Source organism: Dendropsophus ebraccatus, chromosome 5 (assembly GCF_027789765.1).
Source record: "Dendropsophus ebraccatus isolate aDenEbr1 chromosome 5, aDenEbr1.pat, whole genome shotgun sequence".
NCBI classification, from domain to species: domain Eukaryota; kingdom Metazoa; phylum Chordata; class Amphibia; order Anura; family Hylidae; genus Dendropsophus; species Dendropsophus ebraccatus.
In genome coordinates this window covers 103,743,149-103,770,123 of record NC_091458.1, presented here as the reverse complement: position 1 = coordinate 103,770,123, position 26,975 = coordinate 103,743,149, and the positions used below count along the sequence as shown (strand labels likewise).

General features: G+C 43.7%; 1 protein-coding gene across 2 annotated transcripts in view; it reads left to right on the top strand.

Moving 5' to 3' along the window:
• Window positions 1–25,871, top strand: part of UBE3A (ubiquitin protein ligase E3A) — a 45,183-nt gene extending 19,312 nt beyond the window's left edge. For both annotated transcript variants that reach the window (XM_069970854.1, XM_069970853.1), the window contains exons 4-11: window positions 1,871–3,117; window positions 14,549–14,693; window positions 16,196–16,401; window positions 16,788–16,952; window positions 17,898–18,053; window positions 18,163–18,236; window positions 23,943–24,086; window positions 24,771–25,871. In XM_069970854.1, the coding sequence (XP_069826955.1) occupies window positions 1,871–3,117; window positions 14,549–14,693; window positions 16,196–16,401; window positions 16,788–16,952; window positions 17,898–18,053; window positions 18,163–18,236; window positions 23,943–24,086; window positions 24,771–24,891 (2,258 nt within the window). In that variant the 3' untranslated portion in view covers window positions 24,892–25,871. The remainder of the gene's footprint in view (window positions 1–1,870; window positions 3,118–14,548; window positions 14,694–16,195; window positions 16,402–16,787; window positions 16,953–17,897; window positions 18,054–18,162; window positions 18,237–23,942; window positions 24,087–24,770) is intronic.
• Window positions 25,872–26,975: the final 1,104 nt, after the last annotated feature.

The window sequence follows — 26,975 nt, the reverse complement described above, 5'->3', positions numbered from 1 at the left end:
TTGTGGGTCTTGCTCCCAGCAAATATCTTAGTTTGCTAAAGGAACCCCCTGCCAGGCATGTTTCTTCAGGGAAAACAAAGTATTATACACAGGACTAGCCATCCATGTAATGTGTGGCCTGACATCCATGGGAAGAGGTACAGTAAAGTTAGACCAATCCCCCACAGCTTCCCGGACTTGCTGCTCTCCACCTATTTCTGCTTCCTCCAATGTTTTGCTCCCGCGGGAACTGCATGCTCAGCGAGTCACAGTCCGCAATGAGCCATCTCAGTTAGTGATTGGCTGAACAAACAGTTCTTGTGTAGACATTTTACTGTAAGGAGGAAAGAGAGAAAGCAGATGGGACTGAGAGGTAATTTGATAGCAGCAGCAGTAGATTGGGGCAAATTAGTATAGTTGCTTTTTTATTTTCAAACCTCCCTGACCCAAATTATTTTTAACCCAAATTATTTTTAAATAGTGTTATATAGCCCCAAGCACTTTTTCCAAACATATAAGTAATTGCTATCAGCATTACTCATATGGCCTGAGAATGCACTTTGTAATGCTGCGTTTAGACGGAGCGATAATTCGCCCAATTGATCGTTTAACGATTTTGAAGTAACGATTTGGCTTTTATAACGATCAGCGTTTAGACGAATAAATCGTTAGAAAAATCGTTATTGCGATAGTTTTAAGTTCGCTTAAGCTCATCTCACACATAGGGTGATTAATTGAAAGACTGCTTACACTAAGCGATCTGCAAATTTTTAGAGAATGATCAACGACGATTTGAGAACATGTCGAAAGATCAAAATGAACGATTTCTCGCTCGTCGCTTGATCGGTCGGTTTACACGAGCCGATTATCGCTCAAATGCGATCGTTATTGTGAAAATTCGAACGATAATCGTTCCGAGTAAACGCAGCATAAATCGTACCTATTTAGGCATCAGGTCCATCTTAAAGTGACACCGTCACCCCCTTAGTGCATTCTGACATCTCTACACAGGTGTAAAGGGTAAATTTAGTGTTTTTCATATCTTATTTCATATCATACGTCATGGTGCTTGTTCAAGTAAAAAGTGTCCTTTTATCAACTGCAGATTGTATTAAGTGGGCGTGGCCTCGCGGCACTAGCGCCACATAACCCCGCCCACAACGGCACGGTTGGCCCCGCCCCCTTGACGCCCATTGGTTGTCCAACGTAAAGGGGGTGGAGTCTAGACCTTTCGGCCAGCCTGTTCCAATGGCCGGCGAGGGGGCGGGGCCAATTGTGCAGTTGTGGGCGGGGTTATGTGGCGCTAGTGCCGCGAGGCCACGCCCACTTAATACAATCTGCAGATGATAAAAGGACACTTTTTACTTGAACAAGCACCATGACATATGATATGAAATAAGGTATGAAAAACACTAAATTTACCCTTTACACCTGTGTAGAGATGTCAAAATGAACAAAGGGGGTGACAGTGTCACTTTAAGCAGCAGTATTCACAGCTGGCAGAAAACCTCTTCAGTAGTCACCCCTCTTTTTAGCATAGCAGCTAGTAGCGTCACAGAGGGCCTGCCCTTCTGGCCAGCCGTGACTACTTGGCTGCTAAAGACTGCCCTGATGCCTACATAGGTATGATTTACAAAGTGTGTTTCCGGGCCATGTGAGTAACGCTGATAGCAATTACTTATACTGCTGGAAACAGTGCTGGAGGCTATATAACAGTGTGTAGCTGCATGCACAGTTTTATCATGGTTGGTTCTCCTTGAATCTCAAAGAAGCCACTTAGTGCTGAATGTATATGTGTGTATATATATTATATATAATAATTTTTTTGGGACACTTTTGCACAGTTTCTCTTTAAAGCTGCATTGTCTTAGTTGCTCTTCTCTTCTTTTAGATGTATCTTTTCTCTCTGAAGAAAAGGTGTATGAAATTCTTGAGCTATGTCGAGAACGGGAGGATTATTCTCCCCTCATTCGGGTGATAGGGAGAGTGTTTTCCAGCGCTGACGCCTTGGTTCAGAGCTTCCGAAAAGCAAAACAGCATACTAAGGAGGAACTGAAATCTTTACAGGAAAAGGACGAAGATAAAGATGAAGATGAAAAGGAAAAAGCAGCTTCGTCTGCTGCTGCTATGGAAGATGATTCTGCAGCTTCATCCTCCAGACTGAATGACGGTACACAGGGAGATAACAATATACCGAAGCTAGGCCCAGAAGAAGTATCTCTAGATATTGAAGCAGTTAGACGGGTTTATCACAGGTTACTTTCTAATGAGAAAATAGAAACTGCCTTTCTTAATGCACTTGTGTATCTATCTCCCAACGTCGAATGTGACTTAACTTATCATAATGTATATTCAAGGGACCCCAACTATCTCAATTTGTTCATTATAGTCATGGAGAATTGTAATCTCCATAGCCCAGAATACCTGGAAATGGCTCTACCATTGTTCTGCAAAGCTATGAGCAAATTGCCTTTGGCAGCACAAGCAAAGTTGATCCGATTGTGGTCAAAATATAGTGCTGAGCAGATCAGAAGAATGATGGAAACATTTCAGCAGCTAATAACTTACAAAGTCATAAGCAACGAATTCAACAGTCGCAACCTAGTGAACGATGATGATGCCATTGTGGCTGCAACGAAATGCCTGAAAATGGTTTACTATGCAAATGTTGTTGGAGGGGAGATTGAGACAGATCACAATGAAGAGGAAGACGACGAACCCATCCCAGAATCTAGTGAGCTAACCCTCCAGGAGCTCCTGGGAGAGGAGAGGAGAAATAAGAAGGGGCCCCGAGTTGACCCCCTTGAAACCGAACTTGGTGTGAAAACCATTGACTGCAGGAAACCCCTCATCCCTTTTGAAGAATTTGTTAATGAACCACTCAATGATGTTCTTGAAATGGACAAGGACTATACTTTCTTTAAAGTAGAAACTGAAAATAAATTCTCCTTTATGACATGTCCCTTTATCCTGAATGCTGTAACAAAGAATTTGGGACTGTATTATGACAACAGAATCCGCATGTATAGTGAAAGAAGAATCACAGTGCTTTACAGTCTTGTTCAAGGGCAGCAACTCAACCCATACCTAAGGCTCAAGGTCCGGAGAGATCACATCATTGATGATGCTTTAGTGAGGGTAAGTCTTACCTAACATTTTAACTCTTTAAAGTGTTCCTGTACTTTTGAACAATTAGAAAAATGTGCATGGTATTTTTAGATTACTCTTTAGACTGGTAACAAGGTGGTTTTAGTGCACTCATCCTTATTCAGCTCCTGAGCATCCCTTACATAGTAATTAATTTCTCATTTACTTCACAGTAGTACCCACACATAAACTTTTCCTTAATTCTCTGGCCAAGTGCATAACACACTCCTCTCTGTTATGCCATGACATACTGCTGGTAAAGGTGCAGTAATAAGGCTAGCACTGTGCTGAGAAATGACTTGGTACGTTACTATAGATGGCACATGGAGGAAGAAGGGGTTACTGATGTACTAGCTTTCAAGGAGGTATGTGAGCAGAAAAAGTTAAGGGCCTTATTACACGGAGCGATAATCGTCAGAATCAGACTAATTTGGCTGATTATCGCTTTGTGTTTATAGAGAGAATGATAGCTATCATCGGCTGATCGTTTCTTTAGGTCCAGACCTAAAATCATCAGGCGTGCATCGGTACTTGTAATAGCAATGCATTGGCCGACAGCTGATCATTGTAGTGTAAAACGGGGCTGTGGAGTCGGAGTTGGAACTAGTTTTGGCAGGAGTCAGAAAAAATGTACCGACTCCAGCTTTAAAAAAAAATCTTAGAACAATTTAAAATTGAGTTTTGATATGAATTTTGTAAGTTTTGCTCATCAATATATATTATGAGCAACTTTCTAATAGGACACTGGCCCTGTTACATAAGGGTGGTCGGGGAGATGTTGTCGGTCACTATTTGGCAGCTTGTTTCTGAGCTGGAAGAGTCCATTGTGTGGGGGGAGATCTGTGTTGTTCTCTTCCTGGATGCTGGGTGGTTGTATATGAACAGCAGCGGAATATAAAGATATCCTGTGTAATATAGAGGAGGAGGAGAAGACATAAGTAGTGTAGCAGTAACCTCTGTCCTCAGTGTGGTGTTTTTCTTCAGTGTTCTATGGCTGCAGCTGTGTGTTTGTGTATGTTATGGCTGCAGCTGTGTGTGTGTGCTATGGCTGCAGCAGGCTGTGTGTGTGCGTGCTATGGCTTCAGCTGTGTGTGTGTGCGCTATGGCTGCAGCAGGCTGTGTGTGTGTGTGTGTGTGTGTGTGTGCGTGCTATAGCTTCAGCTGTGTGCCCGTGCTATGGCTTCAGCAGGCTGTGTGTGTGCGTGCTATGGCTTCAGCTGTGTGTGCGTGCTATGGCTTCAGCTGTGTGTGCGTGCTATGGCTTCAGCTGTGTGTGCGTGCTATGGCTTCAGCTGTGTGTGCGTGCTATGGCTTCAGCTGTGTGTGCGTGCTATGGCTTCAGCTGTGTGTGCGTGCTATGGCTTCAGCTGTGTGTGCGCGCTATGGCTTCAGCTGTGTGTGCGCGCTATGGCTTCAGCTGTGTGTGCGCGCTATGGCTTCAGCTGTGTGTGCGCGCTATGGCTTCAGCTGTGTGTGCGCGCTATGGCTTCAGCTGTGTGTGCGCGCTATGGCTTCAGCTGTGTGTGCGCGCTATGGCTTCAGCTGTGTGTGCGCGCTATGGCTTCAGCTGTGTGTGCGCGCTATGGCTTCAGCTGTGTGTGCGCACTATGGCTTCAGCTGTGTGTGCGCGCTATGAATTTTGTAAGTTTTGCTCATCAATATATATTATGAGCAACTTTCTAATAGGACACTGGCCCTGTTACATAAGGGTGGTCGGGGAGATGTTGTCGGTCACTATTTGGCAGCTTGTTTCTGAGCTGGAAGAGTCCATTGTGTGGGGGGAGATCTGTGTTGTTCTCTTCCTGGATGCTGGGTGGTTGTATATGAACAGCAGCGGAATATAAAGATATCCTGTGTAATATAGAGGAGGAGGAGAAGACATAAGTAGTGTAGCAGTAACCTCTGTCCTCAGTGTGGTGTTTTTCTTCAGTGTTCTATGGCTGCAGCTGTGTGTTTGTGTATGTTATGGCTGCAGCTGTGTGTGTGTGCTATGGCTGCAGCAGGCTGTGTGTGTGCGTGCTATGGCTTCAGCTGTGTGTGTGTGCGCTATGGCTGCAGCAGGCTGTGTGTGTGTGTGTGTGTGTGTGTGTGCGTGCTATAGCTTCAGCTGTGTGCCCGTGCTATGGCTTCAGCAGGCTGTGTGTGTGCGTGCTATGGCTTCAGCTGTGTGTGCGTGCTATGGCTTCAGCTGTGTGTGCGTGCTATGGCTTCAGCTGTGTGTGCGTGCTATGGCTTCAGCTGTGTGTGCGTGCTATGGCTTCAGCTGTGTGTGCGTGCTATGGCTTCAGCTGTGTGTGCGTGCTATGGCTTCAGCTGTGTGTGCGTGCTATGGCTTCAGCTGTGTGTGCGTGCTATGGCTTCAGCTGTGTGTGCGTGCTATGGCTTCAGCTGTGTGTGCGTGCTATGGCTTCAGCTGTGTGTGCGTGCTATGGCTTCAGCTGTGTGTGCGTGCTATGGCTTCAGCTGTGTGTGCGCGCTATGGCTTCAGCTGTGTGTGCGTGCTATGGCTTCAGCTGTGTGTGCGCGCTATGGCTTCAGCTGTGTGTGCGCGCTATGGCTTCAGCTGTGTGTGCGCGCTATGGCTTCAGCTGTGTGTGCGTGCTATGGCTTCAGCTGTGTGTGCGCGCTATGGCTTCAGCTGTGTGTGCGCGCTATGGCTTCAGCTGTGTGTGCGCGCTATGGCTTCAGCTGTGTGTGCGCGCTATGGCTTCAGCTGTGTGTGCGCGCTATGGCTTCAGCTGTGTGCGCGCGCTATGGCTTCAGCTGTGTGTGCGTGCTATGGCTTCAGCTGTGTGTGCGCGCTATGGCTTCAGCTGTGTGTGCGCGCTATGGCTTCAGCTGTGTGTGCGCGCTATGGCTTCAGCTGTGTGTGCGCGCTATGGCTGCAGCAGGCTGTGCGTGTGCTATGGCTGCAACTGTGTGTGTGTGTGTGTATGCTATGGCTGTAGCTGTGTGTGTGTATGCTATGGCTGCAGCAAGGTGTGTGTGTGTGTGTGCGCTATGGCTGCAGCAAGGTGTGTGTGTGTGTGTGTGTGCTATGGCTGCAGCAGGCTGTGTGTGTGTGCGCTATGGCTGCAGCAGGCTGTGTGTGTGCGCGCTATGGCTGCAGCAGGCTGTGTGTGTGTGCGCTATGGCTGCAGCAGGCTGTGTGTGTGCGCTATGGCTGCAGCAGGCTGTGTGTGTGCGCTATGGCTGCAGCAGGCTGTGTGTGTGCGCGCTATGGCTGCAGCAGGCTGTGTGTGTGCGCGCTATGGCTGCAGCAGGCTGTGTGTGTGCGCGCTATGGCTGCAGCAGGCTGTGTGTGTGTGCGCGCTATGGCTGCAGCAGGCTGTGTGTGTGCGCGCTATGGCTGCAGCAGGCTGTGTGTGTGCGCGCTATGGCTGCAGCAGGCTGTGTGTGTGCGCGCTATGGCTGCAGCAGGCTGTGTGTGTGCGCGCTATGGCTGCAGCAGGCTGTGTGTGCGCGCTATGGCTGCAGCAGGCTGTGTGTGCTATATTACTATGGCTGACATCTATATTACAGGTATCTGGCATTGTTGGCAGTGTTTCTGTGTGTATGGCGAATATTTAGTTAGAAACTTAGAAGATTGTCAGCAGGAAAAGACCCCCTGCTCCATCTAGTCCAGAGCTTCTCAAACTTTTTCTACTGGAGCCTCCCCCACAGACCAAGGCAATGCCTGGGCCTCATCAGACTGACCAAGAGTGTTCCTGGGCCTCACCATCTGTGGTGAAAGTCCATTTAAAAGCTGAAAATAATGCTAGGGCTGCCTGTCACCTGTCTCCCAAGCTCTATATGCTAATAAAGCAAGTACAAAATAAATTAATAATGTTACTAAAATGGAAATTATGGAGGACTGTGCAGATCATAGTCACTTTTATGAAAACTGGCTCCCCAGCTGGGCCTCATTAACAACTAGGGGGCGCCTCACAGTTTGAGAAGCACTGATCTAGTCTAGTTGTGAGTTTTTCAGGACATGGAGGCTGAAGACTGGCTGCATCCACTGCAGACACATTAGAATCTGCTTTATATCTTTCCTCATTGCCTCAAAAGTCGCCCCAGGTTTTGTTTTAGGACATTAGGGAGAAGCTGCTGAGCAAGTGTGATAAATAACTCCCTGGTATCTGACTGGCCATTTATGAAGGAGCAGGAGTCTGAGTCGGTCCTGATAAAATTCAGGAGTCTGAGTTTGAGTCGGAGCTGCAGCTTACCAACTCCACAGCCCTGGTATAAAATAATAGTGTTTATTACCTTACCATGTTCCCTGGTGTCCTCGGGCCTTCTCTGCAGCTCTACCTTCTGTTTCCTTCTGGTCTAGTCTCTGCACTGACAGACTGCTCAGCCAATCACTGGCCAATGGAAGACTGATGCCAGTGATTGGCTGAGCTGCCTCTCAGTGCCAAGACCAAAACAGAAGGCAGAGCTGCAGAGGTATGTAAATACTTCTATCATTTTACACTAGGCAAACCGGTTAAGGAAAGGAAAGCCAAAGCACTCGCCAATTTCAGCAATAGTGGTGTTTATTCAGCAAGCTATCAGGTAGTAACACAGATACTGAACAGGCAACAGTTGCTTCACACGTCACGGCGTGCTTTGGAGGCTGTGATAAAGCATGCTGTGACGTGTGAAACTTGCTGAATAAACACCACCATTGCTGAGATTGGTGAGTGCTGCGGTTTGCCTTTTTGGAAGATCATCTCCTTTCAAGCTGAAAGCACCTCCATATAGCAGGGATCACATCGTGGAGAGTCCAAGAACACGGTCTGGAGAGCGGAACTTAGTGGTGCAGGGGTCTGTTTCTCCATGCTGTCATTATTTTACACTAGGCAAGGGCTGCATGGATATCGCGAACGATGTCTGTGCAGCCCTTGCTGCCCGATAGTCGGCCTGTATAATTGCTCAGTAAACAAGCGTCGTGTACACTTTAGGAAAATAAGAGAACTCTATTCCTGGTCTCACTGTTATTAGAGACTGATTTCCCCTAACGGGCAGTGACAATCAGACTTCAGAGAAGTGAGATGCCTTGTGGGCTAGACTTTAGAGCTGCTTTTCTGGGTTAAGGAGCATTTTGTTTGGTAAATGAAGTGATTTATGAATGTAAGGAATAACAGTCGATCATATTGGTTATCGTATAATAGGGATAGCAATGACTACTTAAAGAGGACCTGTCACAACTGTGATTGTGACAAGTACAGTATGAGTTCAGATGACTATGTTGGAGGATCCTCCATTTTACCTAAAAAAAATAAAAATAATAATAACCACACATTTTGCCTAAAGCTGTATTCACATTTTGTTCAGTATTTGGTCTATATTTTGTATCAGTATTTTTAGCCAAAACTTAAACTGACACAGGGAAAAACTGAAAAGATTTGTACCTTTTTTCTGTGTTTTGGACTGGCTTCAGATTTTGGAAAAAATACTGACTAAAATAAGGCGCCAAATACTGTGCGTGCACTTAGCCTAAGGCTACTATTATACGGAACGATAATCGGCCAAGTCGGCCGATTATTGCTTCATGTAATAAATACAACGATCAGCCGATGACAACGATCATCGGCTGATCGTTGATATAGGTTTGGATCTATTTTCGTTCGGTGCCGACCGTGCACCGCTACGCGTAATAGTGGTGCGCGACTGACGATCTACATTACCTATCAACGTTCCAGGGCTGCTCCTGCGGTCGTCTTCTCCCCATGGAGAAGAAGACCGCAGCAGCAGCCCTGGAACGTGGATAGGTAATGTATATAGTTAAGCAAGGGCTGTGTAATAGGTCCAGTAAACGAGCGACGATCTAGCAGATCGCTGCTCGTTTACAGGTATTATCGGACCCCCATCGGCCCGTGTAATACTAGTCTAAGTGTTGTGCAAGCAGACTTTGCTGATGTAATGGTGTGTGGTAAGCAAGCAGTTCTAACCAGTCTTATAAGGGGTCTTAACCTATCAATAGACATCAGGGAATAGATGGCAGATTCCACCTAAATTGGCCAACAGAGGCAAAGATTAGAACTGGTGACAATAATTTGTATCTAAAGCTGCCATGCACCTTAGATAGTTGTCAGCTGACCTTGTTTGGCCCACGGCTAGTCCAACTTCCCCAGTAACATACATGTATACACGACCGCTACATGTTGGATCCTTGGAGGATTTGGAGGATTTAATGTGTATGTGTGCCTCAATTAAAGCTGGGATTTTTTTAACAACATTGCATGGTTTTTGGAAACCACACGAGAAGCTGCCTATGCATCCCTGGGGCCATGTTTCTCTGCAACTGGTTTGTTACATAGGCAGCAATGGCTGTGTTTCATTTTTCCTAAGCAAAGTACTTAGTAATAGTCTTAACCCCCTCATGACCAAAGGTCATTGATGCATGGATGTTCAGGTCACAGTAAACCACCTCCAGGGCTGGTTGGGGCTATTTTTTTTATAGCCATCAGCTATAGTTTTTGTTGGCTTCATATTGGTGTATATGGAAATTTTTGAGCATATATATATAATATTAGGGCTGGGCTGTATACCGTGAAAATATTGATACCGTCTCTGGCGTCGGTTAACCGACCTCAACTTTGCCAGGACGGTATCTGGGGTATTTTCACTTTCATCTCCCCGTCTGAGCCCTGAGCTGCACAGGTTGGAGGATGTCTCGTGTGCTGTGTATGCAGGGATGCACAGACAACACATAGGGGACTGTCCCTGTGTGTCAGAGCGCCCCGCATCACCCGCCCGGCACAGCACAACGGAGCCGCCACCCGCTCGCCCCCGCGTCCCCCAACCTCCTGACGTGTCAGAGCGCGCCCCGCGTCACCCGCCCGGCACTGTACACCGCCCCTGCTCTTCTCAGCCAGTTCCCGCGGCCTGGCACACCTGCACGTCCCAGCGCCCTCCGCCTCCTGTATGTATATGTATGTATGTATGTGTAATAAATATATATATATAATTATTTTTTTTCCTCATATATAATAGAAGAAAAACTGATTTGACAATTCTGATATCAAATATGTTTATCCTTTATTTTTATTTGTATTATGGGAAAGGGGGTAATTTATTTTCTATTTTTTAAACTGGACAAGAGTTTTTAATATTTTGAAGACTTAAACCCTTTATAAGTCCCCCGAGGGGACTTTTATAAGCAATCACTAGATTGCATGTACTGATCAATGCTATGGCATTAATCAGTATTATTGGAGCTCTTCTCATAGTCTGCCGACGTGACAGGACAGAGGTAAGTATTAAACTATGTAGCAAAGTAGAAGGTGGTACAATGTAGTAGGAGAACAATGCAGGCGCATTCCATTGACAGTGTTGCCTATGATTACTCTATACCTGTGAAGTATTAGGGTATGTTCACACTGCAGAATCTGGAAGGAAATTGAAACTGTATCCACGATGCGGATTCAGCTTGAAGTTCCGCCTGTACCATTGATTGAGTGTGATTTCTCAAGTGCAATCCGTGCTCCGTTGACATCTCAGTTCCATGGGCAGAGTGTGGATTCGCTTGCAAAATCGCATTGAATCTATGGTACAGGCTGAACTTCAAGCATTATCCGCAGCACTGATGCCACTTGGAATTCCTTGCCGATTCCGTAGTGTGAACATAACCTTACTCCACCACCTGTCAGGGAAAGTGATCCTGATCAGTCAATGACAGGTACATCTCCTGTCACTGACATCCCATTTAAGGAGTGATGGCAGCTGCCTGATGTTATCCCTGGCTCCTGGGACACTAATGTGTATGGGGCTGTTAACACTGAAGCAGCCCTTCACACCAAGAACGCTTATACACAGTCATGCTATGTGCACACGTATTAGACCAACCGTTCTGTGACCCAGCCGGGACACGGAATGGCCAGTCTCTGACAAGATCATCCCGGCCGTTACTCGGCCGTAGTGTTCTGATGCAGGCACATCCCTGTGCACCTGCATCAGAACTCTCCATTGCACACTATGGAGTGAGCTGCTGGATCCGCTTGCTCCATAGTGTGCACTGACAGGGTTTTCTGCATCCGCTATTTACTGAATAGCAGCCGCAGAAAACTAATATGTCAGTTGTTTGTGGCGCTGCGAGAGATCCCGTCTGGAGCGTATACTATGTGTATACGCTCCGGCCGGGATCCCATAGAACAGTAGGCAACTTTTCGCTAAAAGTAAATCCGTTGTTGCCGATGTCAACAACGGCCGTACTTTTATGAAAAGATACGTTGAACATAGCCTCATACTGCATGGGGCATCGGCAGTAGAAACTATACAGCCTGATTACATGAAGGGGTTAAAGAGGTAATGTTGGCTTTGCCTTACTTGCACTTTCAAAACAGAAACACATGTACTTTGCTCTTATCTTATACTTGTGGGTTGTGTAATTTATTGCTTATTGAGCTAGCACAGAACAGTATAAAGAGGTTCCTAGAAGGACTGACCCTCTAATATAAGGAAGATCTGTTTAGAGGAGTTGCCCCATGAATAAACACTATTGCATAAGCAAGTCATTCAAAACAGAACATATTTACTCATTTAAATTATTAAACAAAATACTCCAACACAGCTTTCTCTTATACAGCAATAACCTTTTCCTGTAGACAGATTAAATGAAACAAAGTTATTTGAGGAAACTTCCCAGGAACACAGTTTGTTTTGCCCATAGCAGCCCATCGGAATAAGCTACAGGCAGCACAGACTGTAATTCTTACAGACCTGTTTAATGAACCTTCCCCTTCTAGACACAGGGGACTACTTTTTTTAATTGCCTTATTCTAAATGGAAGTGTGTTGGTTTTTTCAATGTGCTTGAGGGACAGCCCCTATAATTAATGATATTTTCTGTCTTAGCTTTCAGTCTCCATTTTCCTTATGTCCTTATGTAAGCAGTTACTCATTCACTACAGAAGCCTGGCAGTCAGCAGGGACTTAGTATTAGTAATATTGCTGTACTTGATATTGGTTAACCTTTAATACTGCAGATAAGACAGACTGTTACACAACCATATGCCAGCAGAGCCAGCACCGTAATTAATGGAATTGTTTCTCAGTTTTCCTCAGTAAGATTTAACCCTTGTATAAAAGAGACGCCATATAATGAAATCGAGACCAATCAGGTTTAAGGGTTTTTGTACGCAGGCCGATTCTCAGCAGGCAGGACTCGCACTTCTGATGACCGGCTCATGTAAAAAGCCCAGCTGGCCCCATCTTATATGTGAGCATTAAAATCATAAGTACTTTTGTCTGTACATCCGCCAGTGTAAAAAGAAATGTGTAAGCGACTGGTGTTGATAGGCTTCCGTATAACGGCTCTGCAAACAAGCGCCAGTCTCTCTGATCAGCGGTGCTACATCGAGCCAAGGGCCTGTTGTCTTTTCATTTCTGCAAACCTAGGAATACTGTTCATTATAGTGGTCGATCACATTAGAGGAAAATACGTGTGTGTGTGTGTGTATAATATATTTTTTATTTTATTTTTTATTATGATTGGACGACAATAACGGCTATGATAAATCTGCCCCATAGTGCTTTTACCCTTAGGGTGCCTTCACACCTACCGGATCCGCAGCTGATCTCACGCTGCGGATTCGCAGCGAGATCCACTGCGGATCCGGTACCATTCACCCCAGTGATGGCACATACTCGCAGCAGGATTGACATCCCGCTGTGAGTATGTGCTTTAACCCCCTGCTGCCCGCAGTCCCGCCATATCCCCACCTCTTGCAGCCCCGCCACTGCCCGCATCCTCCATCAGCCTCGCATCTCCCATCCCCACAGCCCGCTGGTCGCCACCGAGAGCATACATTACCTGCTCAGCCGATCAGCGCTGCCGTGCGCTGATCAGCTGAGCAGGACCGGAGCCGGGAACTTAACTGCAGCCGTGCCGAGGAGCAGGTAATGTATGCTCTCAGCGGCGGGCTGCGGGGATGGCGGATGCGAGGGGCAGCGGGGCTGATGGGGTATACGGGGGAGGCGGGGATGGGGGATGCGGGGCTCATGGGGGCTGCGGGATGCGGGCAGCGGGGGTAAAAGCACATCCACAGCGGGATGTCAATCCCACTGCGAGTATGTGCTATTGCAGGGGTGAATGGTACACGATCCGCAGCGGTTCTCGTTGTGAATTCGCAGCGCGACATCCGCTGCGGATCCGGTAGGTGTGAAACTACCCTTAGGGTATGTGCACACTACAGAATCCCGACAGAACACCCGCTAGCGGATTTTGGCAGCCGCGTGCATCTCCGCTGCTCCCATAGGCTTCATTCTGTGGTTTGCCAGATTCCACTGTCCGTCCGAAGAATGAACCCGCTCATTGTTCGGGTGGACAGCGGAATCTTGCAAACCATAGAATCAAGCCAATGGGAGCAGCGGAGATGCACATGGCCACCCCGAACGGGGGCAAGCTGCGGAATCCGCGGCTGTTCCTTCAGGATTCCATTGTGCACATACCCTTAGAGGGAATCGCAAGTAAAAAGCAGATATACGCCTAGGGGGAATTTTTCATGCATATGTCTTTTGATGTAGAAAAGCTAATTTTTGTGCAAAATTGCACAAAAATTTGTGACTCATAATAGTTCTCATAGTTCTCTTGGCATGTACGTTTTCAGTGCCCTGTCTAATTAAACAAATGCAACTTTTTTAAAATGGCACTTGCATAATCATTTTGGAGTGTCCATGGAAGACAGAGTATCGAGGCACTCACCACAGCTGCTTTATAAAATCACTTGCTTTATTCACATGAATACAGGTACATGGATGCAGACAGGTGAATGGGTTATAATTAGAGATGAGCGAACCGGGTTCGAGTCCATCTGAACCCGATCGTTCGGCATTTGATTAGCAGTGGCTGCTGAACTTGGATAAAGCTCTAAGGTTGTCTGGAAAACATGGATACAGCCAACGACTATATCCATGATTTCCACATAGCCTTAGGGCTTTATCCAAGGTTAGCAGCCACCGCTAATCAAATGCCGAACGTTCGGGTTCGGATGGACTCTAACCCGAACCCGGTTCGCTCATCTCTAGTTATAATCATTTTGGATCCTGCTGCCTACAAAAGCCAGAGCTGCGCTCACAATTCTGCTAGAATCCAGAGCTGCATTCACCATTTTGGGAAGTATTTGGAACAGCTGAAGTAATTACCCATAATGTTCCGCTTGATAATCCTTCAAGTTTTTCATAGATAACGTGGACAAAATTTTACTTGTAGGTTCCGGAGAACCAGCAGAGCTTTTCTGCCCCTTCTTTTCACAATGTTTCCCCAACTTGAAAAAATACCAAAATGGCAAAAGGCATAATATAGACTGTTTCCATTTAAAACTATTTTAAAAATGCAAGTGCAAGTATGGTGTCTGAAAAATCCCTGACTAATATGACTGTCTGTGACAGATGAAATGACATTAAGTGCTCTATTATTACCAATAACTATATTATAAATGTCTTTTCCATCTTTTTAGCTAGAGATGATCGCTATGGAAAACCCAGCTGACCTAAAGAAGCAGTTGTATGTAGAGTTTGAAGGCGAGCAGGGCGTAGACGAAGGAGGAGTTTCCAAAGAATTTTTCCAACTGGTTGTAGAGGAAATATTTAACCCTGATATAGGTAAGTTTCTCCTTTTTGTGCGTGTGCAACAGCAGCATTCCAGAACTATTCCTCAACTTATAACTGTGTAAATGTTGTGCTTTTTTTTTTTTTTTATATATATATATATATATATATATATATATATATAAAGTGAATGTACCATGAGGTACATTCGCTTTAACATGACCCACGGATAAATCTGCGCCGGTGCCGCGGCCCATTTTTTTGAACCAGTTCCGGTGTACGGGGCCGTTCTATCCACGGTTACCAGGCCGGGGCAGAAGCACTGGAGACGGGCCGGGCTGCCCCCATTTGGAGGAATTCCTCACACTGGGGGCGGCCCAGGTCTCCTCCAGTGCTTCAGCACCGGCCCGGTACTCATGGATAGAACGGCGCCCTACACGGGAACTGGGCTTCAGTTCAAAAAATGGGCCGCTGCATCGGCGCCGATCTATCCTGATGGTACATTTGCTTTAAATAACATTTTAAATCTCCTACTGTTAATGGAATTTCCAGAAAGTCGCTTATCTATCACAGTTTTATTGCTTTTGATAGTTATTTATCCCTTGGAGGACTACCTACAAATCCACAGACTACTGATTTTCCCAGTTGGGGCTAGTTTTTACAAAGTAACTGTAATGGAACACATTTATAATCATCTGGACTGTTCCATGTTAACTTAGGAGCGATGCAGGTGGTAGGTGTCTGCTGCCATGTGCACAGCTAGCGACTGACATCAATGACCATGGGGTGTGATCAGATGCCTGTGAGGCAGGATGCCTCCCCTTAGGGTTTCTTTACACAGAGATTTATCTGACAGATTATTGAAGCCAAATATAGAAACAGACTATAAACAGGGCATAAAGGAAAGCCCGAGATTTCTCCTCTTTTCAGATCCATTTCTGGCTTTGGCATCAAATCTCTCTGTATAAAGGCACCCTTATCCTTCATGGTTGCTGTAGTGACTCTGCTAATAGAGTACAGCTCAAGGAAGACTCTTCTAGCAGAGCACTGATCTGATCCATAAGATGCCATAAAATTACATGGTTCAGTATCAATTATTGCTTATGACACTTCCCTTGCGGGATTATTAAACAAAATGTAACAAAAAAACCTAAACTTTTTTTTTTTCTTTTTTTTTAAACCTTCCATCATAGTAGTTAAAGTTCACCGCCTATAAGTAAAATAAACATATTTGGCATAATTTTGTATGGCATTGCCCAAACCTTTAAAATTTTATGTTCTATATCTTGCATGGTAAACAATGTAAATAAAATGCCAAACACCAGAATTACAGATTTTTGGTCATATCATGTATCAGAAAAAAAAGTATTAAAGCATTCAAAGTACCAAAATGGTACTGATAAAAACTATGGATAATGGCGCAAAAAATACACCCTCATACCGCCCACCCCTCTCCTATATACCCACAGAAAGAAACCATTTCCTGCCTGTGTGATCAGGGATTTGCAGCATTGCGTTGTATTTGTGCTCACTGAACGTCTTTCTTGTGTTTGCAGGCATGTTTACCTACGATGAGTCCACTAGACTCTTTTGGTTTAATCCATCTTCATTTGAAACTGAAGGACAGTTTACTCTCATTGGAATTGTGCTGGGCCTTGCAATTTATAACAATTGCATTCTAGATGTGCACTTTCCAATGGTGGTGTATAGAAAGCTGATGGGGAAAAAAGGAACGTTTCGTGATTTGGCCGACTCTCACCCTGTAAGTCTTTGTTATCTTTGGTGTCCAGAGTGTCTTAAAGTTTTATTTACTTTGGCCTATACATTGCCTGAAGCAGTGCATTAATATCTGTGTACTGTACTGTGATATATTATAATGAATGTCAGCTATGTATCTTGCATGTATTTCCACTTTCTGCTGTCTTCTGTGAGAATTCCTCTTTGAGACTGAACTGTGCTTTCTATTTTTAGAGGGATTTTCCACCTTAAAATTCTAATTGAGTTCAGATTGAGACTGCATGGATATGTGCAGTTTTCTGTCTTGCTGTAAGGAGAACACTTTGATCTGCACAAGCAGAGGATTAGTTTCTGCATGTCATCAGTTTCTTCAAGGTTTATCAAGTTGTGCAATAAAGATGTGTTTTGCAGGTCCTTTACCAAAGCTTGAAAGATCTTTTGGCGTATGAGGGCAACGTTGAAGATGACATGATGATGACGTTTCAGATATCTCAGACCGATCTCTTTGGGAATCCTCTGATGCATGACTTAAAAGAGAATGGAGATAAAATCCCCATTACAAATGAGAACAGGAAGGTAATGATGTTTGGTATACTACTTAACAGGTCTCCTTAAAGTGGTGGATGGCTCCTTCTGTTTCCTCTGGGCACTTTGAAGGTAGAGAGAAGCATAGAGCTGCAGAGAAAGATGTTAGTGCTATGGCAGACAGCCGACATGCATGCTTGCCAACTTGCCCCTTTAAGGAATGGTTCAGATGTACCGTATTTACAGCGGTTTTCACACTGCGAGTTGCACTGCAAAATCCGCTGCGGTTCCTGGCACTCTCAGTTTGAATAGGTTTACATATTCTCAGCTGAGTTTTCATTATGCTGCGAGTATGTAAAGCGCCATAAATTTTTTTTTTTTCTTTTTCCAATAATTTTACATTGGCAACCTTTGCAGAGTGATGGACATTAGTATTTATCACCCGCTGTCACTGTGGGGACCAGAGCCTAGGCAGCCCTGCAGTTCCCTACACAAGTGTTGGTGGCAGCAAAGAGGTCTGTGAATATTGAGGTATGTATAATCAGGCCTGTCTTTGTCGCGCATAGGCAGATACAGCAGCCCATCTTCGTACAGGTGTTCTTCCTGCCCATGTGTGTCAAAGACTAGCCTGAATATCCTTACATAATTATGCGTAGGGAAAGCGTCACTGAAGTAAGCAGGTGGCGGGCCGAAGGGGGTGCTCTCTGGGACCAAGGAATGCCCCCAGTGCTCCTTACTAGCTCATTTGCATATGTGCTCTAAATCAAATGTCTCCAAAATGATGGGACCTAGATAAAAAAGACCAATGTCTGAGGTAAACCACTACTGGTGGGATATTAGCAGGTTTATTTGCACAAATAACATTTAACAAATAAAAAAAAATTATAACATTTTTGACATATTTACATCTACTTGAAACTAATGAAATAATAATAAAGTAACATTAGGTATGTGAGAGATTCCATTTTAAAACTTTTATTTTAATTTTTATTCCAGGAATTTGTCAGTCTCTACACAGATCACATTTTAAATAGATCTGTGGAGAAACAATTTAAGGCTTTCAGGAGGGGATTCCACATGGTCACCAATGAATCCCCACTCAAATATCTGTTTAGGCCAGAGGAAATTGAGCTGCTCATCTGTGGAAGTAGGGTAAGTGGTTTCTGGCTTTTTTCCATCTCCTTTTGATATGCTGCACTTTTTATTTTTTATTTTTTTTTCTTTGTCGGGAGACTTTCTCATTCCAGTGTTTTCTCCACAGAATTTAGACTTCCAAGCTCTTAAGGAAACAACGGAATATGATGGAGGCTACACCAGAGATTCTCGCATTATTAGGTAAAGAGATGGGATTGTGATGAGAGAGCACTTGTGATAACACTTCTGGGATTCAAAAAAGGAACGTCCCTTTATCTTGCTTTGTGTTCAAACATGCTACCTACCATGGTTTACCATCTAATAAAGTCATAGCATATCCCCAGGATATGCCATAGATTTATGATCGGTCAAAGTTTGACCTGCTAAACCCCATCTGATACTGAAAAAGAATGGTTAACTGCAATGATTTTGATCAATGTCCTCTTACTAACCCAACAAGGAGTTCTGCGTCTTCTCAAAAACATTAGAATCCACAAATCACCGGGCCCAGATGGCATTCATCCCAGAAGTTTGCAGGAATTAAGTACTGTCTTAGACAGACCCTTATTCCTAATATTTAAAAGATTTTGTAATGACAGGGATCACAGGTTCCACAGGAGTGGTGTATAGCCAATGTAATACCAGTATTCAAGAAGGGGTCAAAAAGTGATCCTGGAAACAATAGACCTGTAAGTCTAACATCTATTGTGCGTAAAGCAATTTGAGGGTTTTCTAAGAGATGCTAAACTGGAGTATCTTAATGAAAATAACCAGCACCAGCTATCCTGTCAGACTAATCTGATCAGCTTTTATGAGATGAGCATTTGATACTGTGCCACATGAAAGGTTGGTGTATAAAATGAGGATGCTGGGACTAGGGGAAATATATGTAAATTGGTAACTGGCTGAGTGATAGGAAACAGAGGATGGCTGTGGATGGAACATACTTGGGTTAAAATTACTACTTGGGTACCACAGGGGTCAGTATAGAGTCCACTTTTTAATATGTTTGTTAAAGGGGTTGGCCACTTTATAGTAAAATAGCTCAGTGTACAGTATTAGTAACTGTACTCACTGTATATACTGACAGCAGCTTCCTGTGTACCTCATAGAGCTAAAATCAGACTCTCCTCCTCCAGGCTGAGCTGCCCAGCTCTGTGGTGTTTTGGTCCATAAGATGCCCGACATGGAGGAGCATGTGACAATGCCCTGCCCCCCAGTGTCCACCACTGAGCCTGTATATGTCTATGGAGGACACAGGGCATTGTCACATGCTCCTCCATGTCAGCCATTTTATGGACTGAAACAGAGCAGGGCACCACAGCCTGGATAAGGGGAGCTGCTATCGGTATATTCAGTGAGCACACTTACTAATACTTTGTACTGACCTATTTTACTATAAAGTGGCCAACCCCTTTAATGACCTTGAAGAGGGGCTACACAGAAGAATTTCCATTTCCAGTGTCAAGAATTTCAGATGATACTAAACTGGGTAAAGTAATCACCACAGAGGCGGATAATATTACAAAGGCATTTGGGGAAGCTGGAGGCTTGGGCACTTAAATGGCAAATGAAGTTTAATGTGGATAAATGTAAGGTTATGCACATGGACCGTAGAAATAAGTACAGTTATGCGCTAAAGATTAAAACACTGGGTAATACTGCTTCCGAAAAGGACCTGAGAGTATTGGTGAACAGTAAACTCAACTTTGGTGATCAGTGCCAGTTTTGGGCATCTCTATATAAGGAGGACACATTGCTTACCTGGAGTGGGTGGGTTGCAGTACCAAGACAGATTATCAAGCTTGGGACTATTTAAAAAAAAAAAAAAAGACAATATACAAATATACAAATGGACAGTACAGAGATCTTTTTTGGTGATCGTTTTACACCTAGGCCGCTAACCATGACAAGGGGGCACCCTCTGTGTCTAGAGCCAGGATGGGGAACCTTCGGCCCTCCAGCTGTTGCAAAACTACAATTCTTATCATGCTTGGACAGCCAAATCTAAAGCGGATCTTGGTGGTCGTAGCAAAAATTGTAGTTTTTCAACAGCTGGAGGGCTACCCATCCCTGGTCTAGAGCAGTGCTTCTCAATTCCAGTCCTCAGGCCTTAACCAACAGGTCATATTTTGAGGATTTCCTTGGTATTTCACAGGTGATATAATTACACAGTGCAGAAGAAGAGGAAAGAAGGTTTCATAATCAGCAAAGACAGGGGATTCTTTACTGTAAGAGCAGTTCATGAAATAAGTTCAAGGGAGGCCTGGATGCTGTTCTCCATAAATATAATATTGTAAGATATGGGCATTAGTTTACAACGCTGATCTGGGGATTTATTCTGATTGCCATAGTGGAATTTTTCTCCTGGGATTGGGTAATTGCCATCTGCCTCAGGCTTAAATTGCAAATTTTTTGTGACAAAACCAGAAGTGGATTCAAATGAGATGGAAAATATAAAGGGAGGACTTGTTTTTGTCTTTAATCCACTTCTAGTTTTGGCACAAAAACTGTTGGACAGTTTAAAAATAAAACCTGCTGTGTGTGTTTCCAGCCTCATGAGGCAGTAGGGCTATAGGTTGTCTTTTTTTCAACCTTATTAACTATGTAAATACAGTGGTGCCTTGAATTACAAGCATATTTCGTTCCAGGACTGTGCTTGTAATCCAAATGGACTCTCAAACCAAAGCACATTTTCCCATAAGAAATCATTAAAAAGTAAACAATTTGATCCAAACCCCAAGAATATTTTTTATTCTGAATAACATGTAGAACAGATGAAACAAACATTTATAAGCAGCTGAATATGTGATATTATAAGTTACTGTACAGTATAGCAATCAGCATGTGGTGTATAATGTATAGTAAGGGCATAAACCTGAATAGCTGCAGTTTGTAGATACAGGATGGAACTGCAGATCCCCATAATGCAGTAGCGTAGTACAACAGGCTAGAATAGAGAAGCAGGGCTGCTGTCAGAGGCCTATGTGGTCACATGACAGCAATGGGGAGGGGGGGTGTTTTCAGCATGGACCAATCAGGACTGAGAGAGACTGCAGGGGGTATGAAGGAATGAGCAGGCCAGATTTGGGCACATAAATGCAGCACTGTCTGTCCCGGGAGAGAGGGGTTACAGCTATGGGGAGATTACCTCCACGGTCCTGTCCCATAATAATAATATTTATTTGTATAGCGCCAACAGATCCCGCAGCGCTTTTTTAAATATATAAACCACCACTGGATTTGAAAAAGAATATTTAAAGAGTCACTGTTGTTAAAAATTTTTTTTGCAGAAATCAATAGTCCAAGCGATTTTAAGAAACTTTGTAATTGGGTTTATTAGGCAAATCTGCCATTATCTGCATTTAAAAAGCCTTTCCCAGGTCCACCCTCCCCTCCTTTCTGTCATCCATTGCTCAGAATCAGGAAATCTCGACAGTTTTTTCATCAGTCGGATTTGTCTGGTCTATGAAGAGGGGAGCGGGAAGGAGGGAGATTAGTGGGCAGCTGAGAGCTAAGAACAAAGGATTGGACAGCGCGCTAGCTATTCAGAGTGCTATTCAGAGTTCAGTGGTGACTGTCAGAGGAGAGAGCTCGTGATGTGAATGTAAATTAACTCTTTGTTGTCCTGTTTTGCTGCCTCTACTTACTCTCTCCATAGGAAAACCATGAAGACAGGGGGAGAGCTTCAAACTGCTTTTTCATGATAAAAATTCATATTTCCGCTAATAAACCCATTTACAAAGTTTCTTAAAATCGCCTGTACTATTGATTTCTGAAATAAAATTTTAACGACAGTGAAACTTTAAAGCGCAACTATAAAATATTTTGACCTTTCAGTTTTAGTTAGCTTAGGTCATGATAAGACTTTTTGCAATGTACATTAATAACCTAAAATGAACAGTTTTTTTAAATACATAAGGCTGATTATGCCCTTAAAGCCCTCTCTGGCTCTTACTTATTTCTGCATTCCTGCTGGACACGGCCCCTCCCTGGAGATCCGTACTGACTGTGACAGGAGGATCAGATAACAGCCCTGACACAGAGAGAAACATAAACAAACCCTCCTCCCCCCCTCCTAGCAGCACGTCCTCCCCCTCCCCTCACAGAGGTCACTAAGCAGAGCTGAGGGTGTTGTGTGTGAGGAGCAGTGCAGGGGAAGAGCTGGATGGAGGGACAAGTACTCAGTGCTTCAACAAGGAGGGACATCCCAGCCATGACCCAGCCAATGTTCTGCATGAGGGAGAGTGGGTGAGTCACTGAGGGGGGGACTACAAGTCCCAGCACAACACAGCTGTAGTCCTTCCATAGTACATATAACATTCACTATCAGATGTCTGCGGCAGGTGCCCCCACCTCCATGGCTGACATAATCCTACAGTGTTATGGGAGAAGATGACTGTATCTAATCCCACTGTGTGTGATACCATCTGCTGGGGCTCTGTATCTAATCTTACTGTGTCATACTGTATGCTGGGGCTCTATCTGATCCCTCTGTGTGTGATACCATCTGCTAAGGTGCTGGTCAGTGAATGGAGGGACCCAGCCAGGGAGATGAGGGATAGGCCACGCCCACTTTCTCTCAGCCAGAAGAAAAATTCATTTATTCTTCTGAGCCAAACAACTGGTGATATCTCAGCGAGCATACAAGCTATCAACACAGTTTAGGGCTCTTTTTAAAAGGTAACACATGGGCTTTTTATTTGAGGAATTTCACTTTTTTGCTACTAAAATTATAGTTGCACTTTAAGGTTTTCAGCACCTTCATTGTTTCTGCAGTCAACACCATTCACTTAAATATAGCTATGCTGCAGTCCCTTGCACTACAGGTGACTAGGAGTGCCATTGTAAAGTGGCTGCAGTCTGCTCTGCAGCCCCTTTTTTCTCAGTATTAGTGTGTGTCCTGGGCCATAGAGTAATGGTATATTCTATCAATGTGCCATCACTGTATAAGATGGGAATTCACTTTAAGGATGCCTTCACACTTATCGGATCCACAGAGGATTTCATGCTGCGAATTCGCAACGAAATTCACTGCTGGTCCAGTGCCATTCATCCCTATGAGAACACATACTCGCAGCTGTGGCGCTGAGCAAGTAATGTATGCTCTTGGCGGCTGGGGGTTAACTCACATACTCACAGCGGGTTGGCAATCCTGCTGCGAGTATGTGTTCTCATAGGGATGAATGGCACTGGACCTGCAGCGGATTTCACTGCGTGAAATCTGCTGCAGATCCGGTACGTGTGAGGAAACCCTAGATGAAATTGTCAGCTGCAGTTCATGACCCAAACCGCTGACTGTTAGATACCGGAGCAAAGGACACATGGTACCTTTCATATATCTTTGCTTCCCGAACGTAGAAAAATATTTAGAGCAAAGATTCAGTCTTTCCCAAGTTCCTAATCTGCTGCAAGCTGAAATGCCTCCTTGCTCCCCCCATCATTGATTCTGCTTTTCAATCATGGCTCAGCTTCGAGGAACAAGAAGGCATTACAGCCCTTGTTGCACTGAAAAATAAAATAATTTTTCTATGTTCCAAAAACATGGATGGATATATGAAAGGTATCATGTTTGAACCCTGAATTGCAGCTGACAGATTAAAGGCCCTATTCCACCAACAGATCTGACGACAGATTATCTGCCAAAGATTTGAAGCCAAAGCCAGGAATGGATTTGAAAAGAGGAGAAATCCAGTCTTTCCTTTATGACCTGTTCTCTGTTTATAGTCTGTTCCTGGGTTTGGCTTCAAATCTTTGGCAGATAATCTGTCGTCAGATCTGTTGGTGGAATAGGGCCTTAACTTTAAAGTTCATATCACCCACGTCTTATCAAGCTGATAAAAGAGTAGACTGTCAGTTTTACATCTGCAGAATTGTGGTAACATCTCCATTGTTTTTCCTTTTCAGGGAGTTCTGGGATATAGTTCATTCATTTACCGATGAGCAGAAAAGATTGTTCTTACAGTTTACAACTGGCACAGATAGAGCACCTGTGGGTGGACTAGGAAAACTAAAGATGATTATAGCCAAAAATGGCCCCGACACAGACCGGTAAGCTATGTGTATGATATTAAGAGGAACATAGGATTTTGTTTTTTGGCCTTAAAGAGGTATTCTTATCCATAGGCTAGGGGATAACAAGCTGATCGCTGGGCCCAACCACACAGTCCCACACTGATCCCCAGAATAGGGACACAATCTCCCCACAATGAATGGAAGTGCTCCTGCTCTGCTACCTGAGATGGTGCTCTTCATCCTGTATGGAGCCGCTGAATGCTTCCAAGTTAAGTGCTTAGCGGCCTCATAGCGAGTGAATTGAGCTGTGGTTACGCAGGAGCGTGCCATTCCTTATGGGCTGATTTTGTACATTTTTTCTCAGGATTGATTTTTATGTAGTGAATTGTTTTAGAAGTTTTTGTTGAATCCTGGGAATCTGACTCTTAAAGTAAACCTGCTGTTTTATGACTCATCAACATTTTGATTGGTCAAAAGGGAAGCTGGAAGTAGGTTTGGTTTCTGTAGATAATGTTAGTTTTTTTTTTTTTGTTTTGTTTTTTGGTCATGTTCAACATGGCCATTTGTTGGCTTCATCCTTTAAAAACAGATTTTAAAAATGTTAGTGTTGTGTGAAGGTGCATCAGTCCTTTTTACTATGTTGCTGGTTTGTTATATATGTAAAATCTGCATGGCTAGAACTGTGTACTGAATTTGTTTATTTTGTTTATTTGCCTGCAGGTTACCAACATCTCATACATGCTTTAATGTCCTTTTACTTCCGGAGTACTTAAGCAAGGAGAAACTGAAAGAGAGATTATTAAAGGCTATCACATATGCCAAGGGATTTGGCATGCTGTAACATGGAAAGGCAAAGGAAGCTAAACAAAAGGGATAACAATCAGTAATATTGAAGTCCCTGTCCACAAAGGCCATAAGATAGTCAGCTACATGTAGTCAACTGTATGTGTGCCTCCCTTCTTCACTGGGACATTGGGCTGGAACAGCAGATTTCTGCTGCTTATATGAACAAAGTCTTTCTCCCTCCCCTAGCGTGAAAGTGTTGTACAATCTTTCACATGTATGTACAGAGAGGTTTTCCTAAATATTTATTTTAAGGGTTAAATCACTTTTGCTTGTGTTTAATACTGCTTGAAGTTGAGCCTACTTGAGTCTTTGACAACCGATCATGAGATATGCTATCATGTACCAGAATAACTTTCAAGACTTTCAAGTTACTGCTTCAGTTTGTCCCGCATCTTCTAAAATCATGAACTGTATTTTTCCTTTTTTTTTTTTTTTTTTTTTTTTTTTTTTACAGTTTGCTTATAAAACTTGAATTAAAGGAAACAGTGTGATGCAATTACTGCTGTTCTAGCCCCAAACCGTTTCTGTGACGGAAAAATAAAACAAGAAACCTAGTCAAATAAAGATGGAAGGAGGTACTTGGAATGTTATACTACAGCCTCGCAGCCTTTTACTTAAGCCACAGCACAAAAATATACAAATTAAAGATACAACAAAAAAAAATCACAATTTGTTGTCTTCACGTCTTGTAAGGTATACTGTGTTCATTAGGAAATCTTTTATCCTTGTCTATGAAAAGGGGGGTAGAATTTAGCGCTGTTTTACTTTTTTTTTTTTTTTTTCCCCCCCTATGATTTGTGTTTACTGACAAGTGCATTTTCAGCCAAACTATATATGGGTAGATGGTGGTTTGCCTGAGGGGGGGGGGGGAAACAAAAATGAATATTTGCACCCGAAACATAAAAATAAGCTTGTGAAAGTGCACTTACATGAAGAATATGAATTGCATATTAAATAAACCTTTTAAACAGACAATCCAAAGTCTTCCCTATACATTGTCAGTATCCTATTCTTTTCTTACGACTCCATTTATTTCCCATACCTAAGGCACATGAGCATTGCTGCAGTTATCATCATTAGGGTTCGATATCTTGCTGGAAACACACACCCTTCTATTCAGGCCGGTCTCCTAAAGCGATATACACAGGAAACTAGAATTAAACCTGCCCTGTAATAAGTTGTAGGGAACGTCAAGCGTACTATACCCAAATGTATTTGTTTCTCTATCCTGGACTTCTGCGTGTGTATTGTTAACTTCTCATGTTGCAATATGAAATAAAGGGATTATCCATTTTTAACCAACAACATAATTGTTATATCATTTAGCATAATGGGATTTTTCACATGTAGAAAAATTTATTGCGGCCTATAGAGAAGTTTCTTTTTTTTTTTTTTTTTTTTTTAGATGTGCAGAATCTCTACAACATAAATTAGGAATTCATTGCAATAGGAGAAAGCAGACAGCACTCACTGGCTCACACTACGACGCCTTAGGAAACCAATCAGTGGATATTCTCATGAGGGTGTCGTGGTGTGAGCCGGTGAGTGCGTCTGCTTTCTCCTATTGCATTGTGTTAACTTACTGTTAAATATTGTGCATCACCACATAAAGGAGATCTCACAGTTTCCCACACTCCTGGTCCACAGTGGTTCCGGCTATTTCATCTCTCACTGGGCTTTATAAATTGTGCATTTACACCACATGTTAGTTTCCATGCAGATTCATTGCATTGCATTTATACTGCTACTACTATAAATGCTGCAGCTTTTTCAGCAGGAAAATCTACATTGTGGGTATAAACCCACACACCGTATACGCAGCGTATTTACTGCTGCAATACGCAGCAGATTAGATCTAAATAACTGAACACAGCATCAAATCTGCACCATCATATCTGTTGTGTATCTGCTGCGTATATGGTGTGTGGGTTTGTACCCTGTATCTGTCATGTGTGGACATTTACTCCTCATTCTTTAGAATGAATGTCAGCTGCAATTCAGCTTTCAAGCTGCTGACACTTTTGGTTAACTGATAGGTCAAGAAAACGCATATGGTACCTTTTACCTTATTTTATTCCG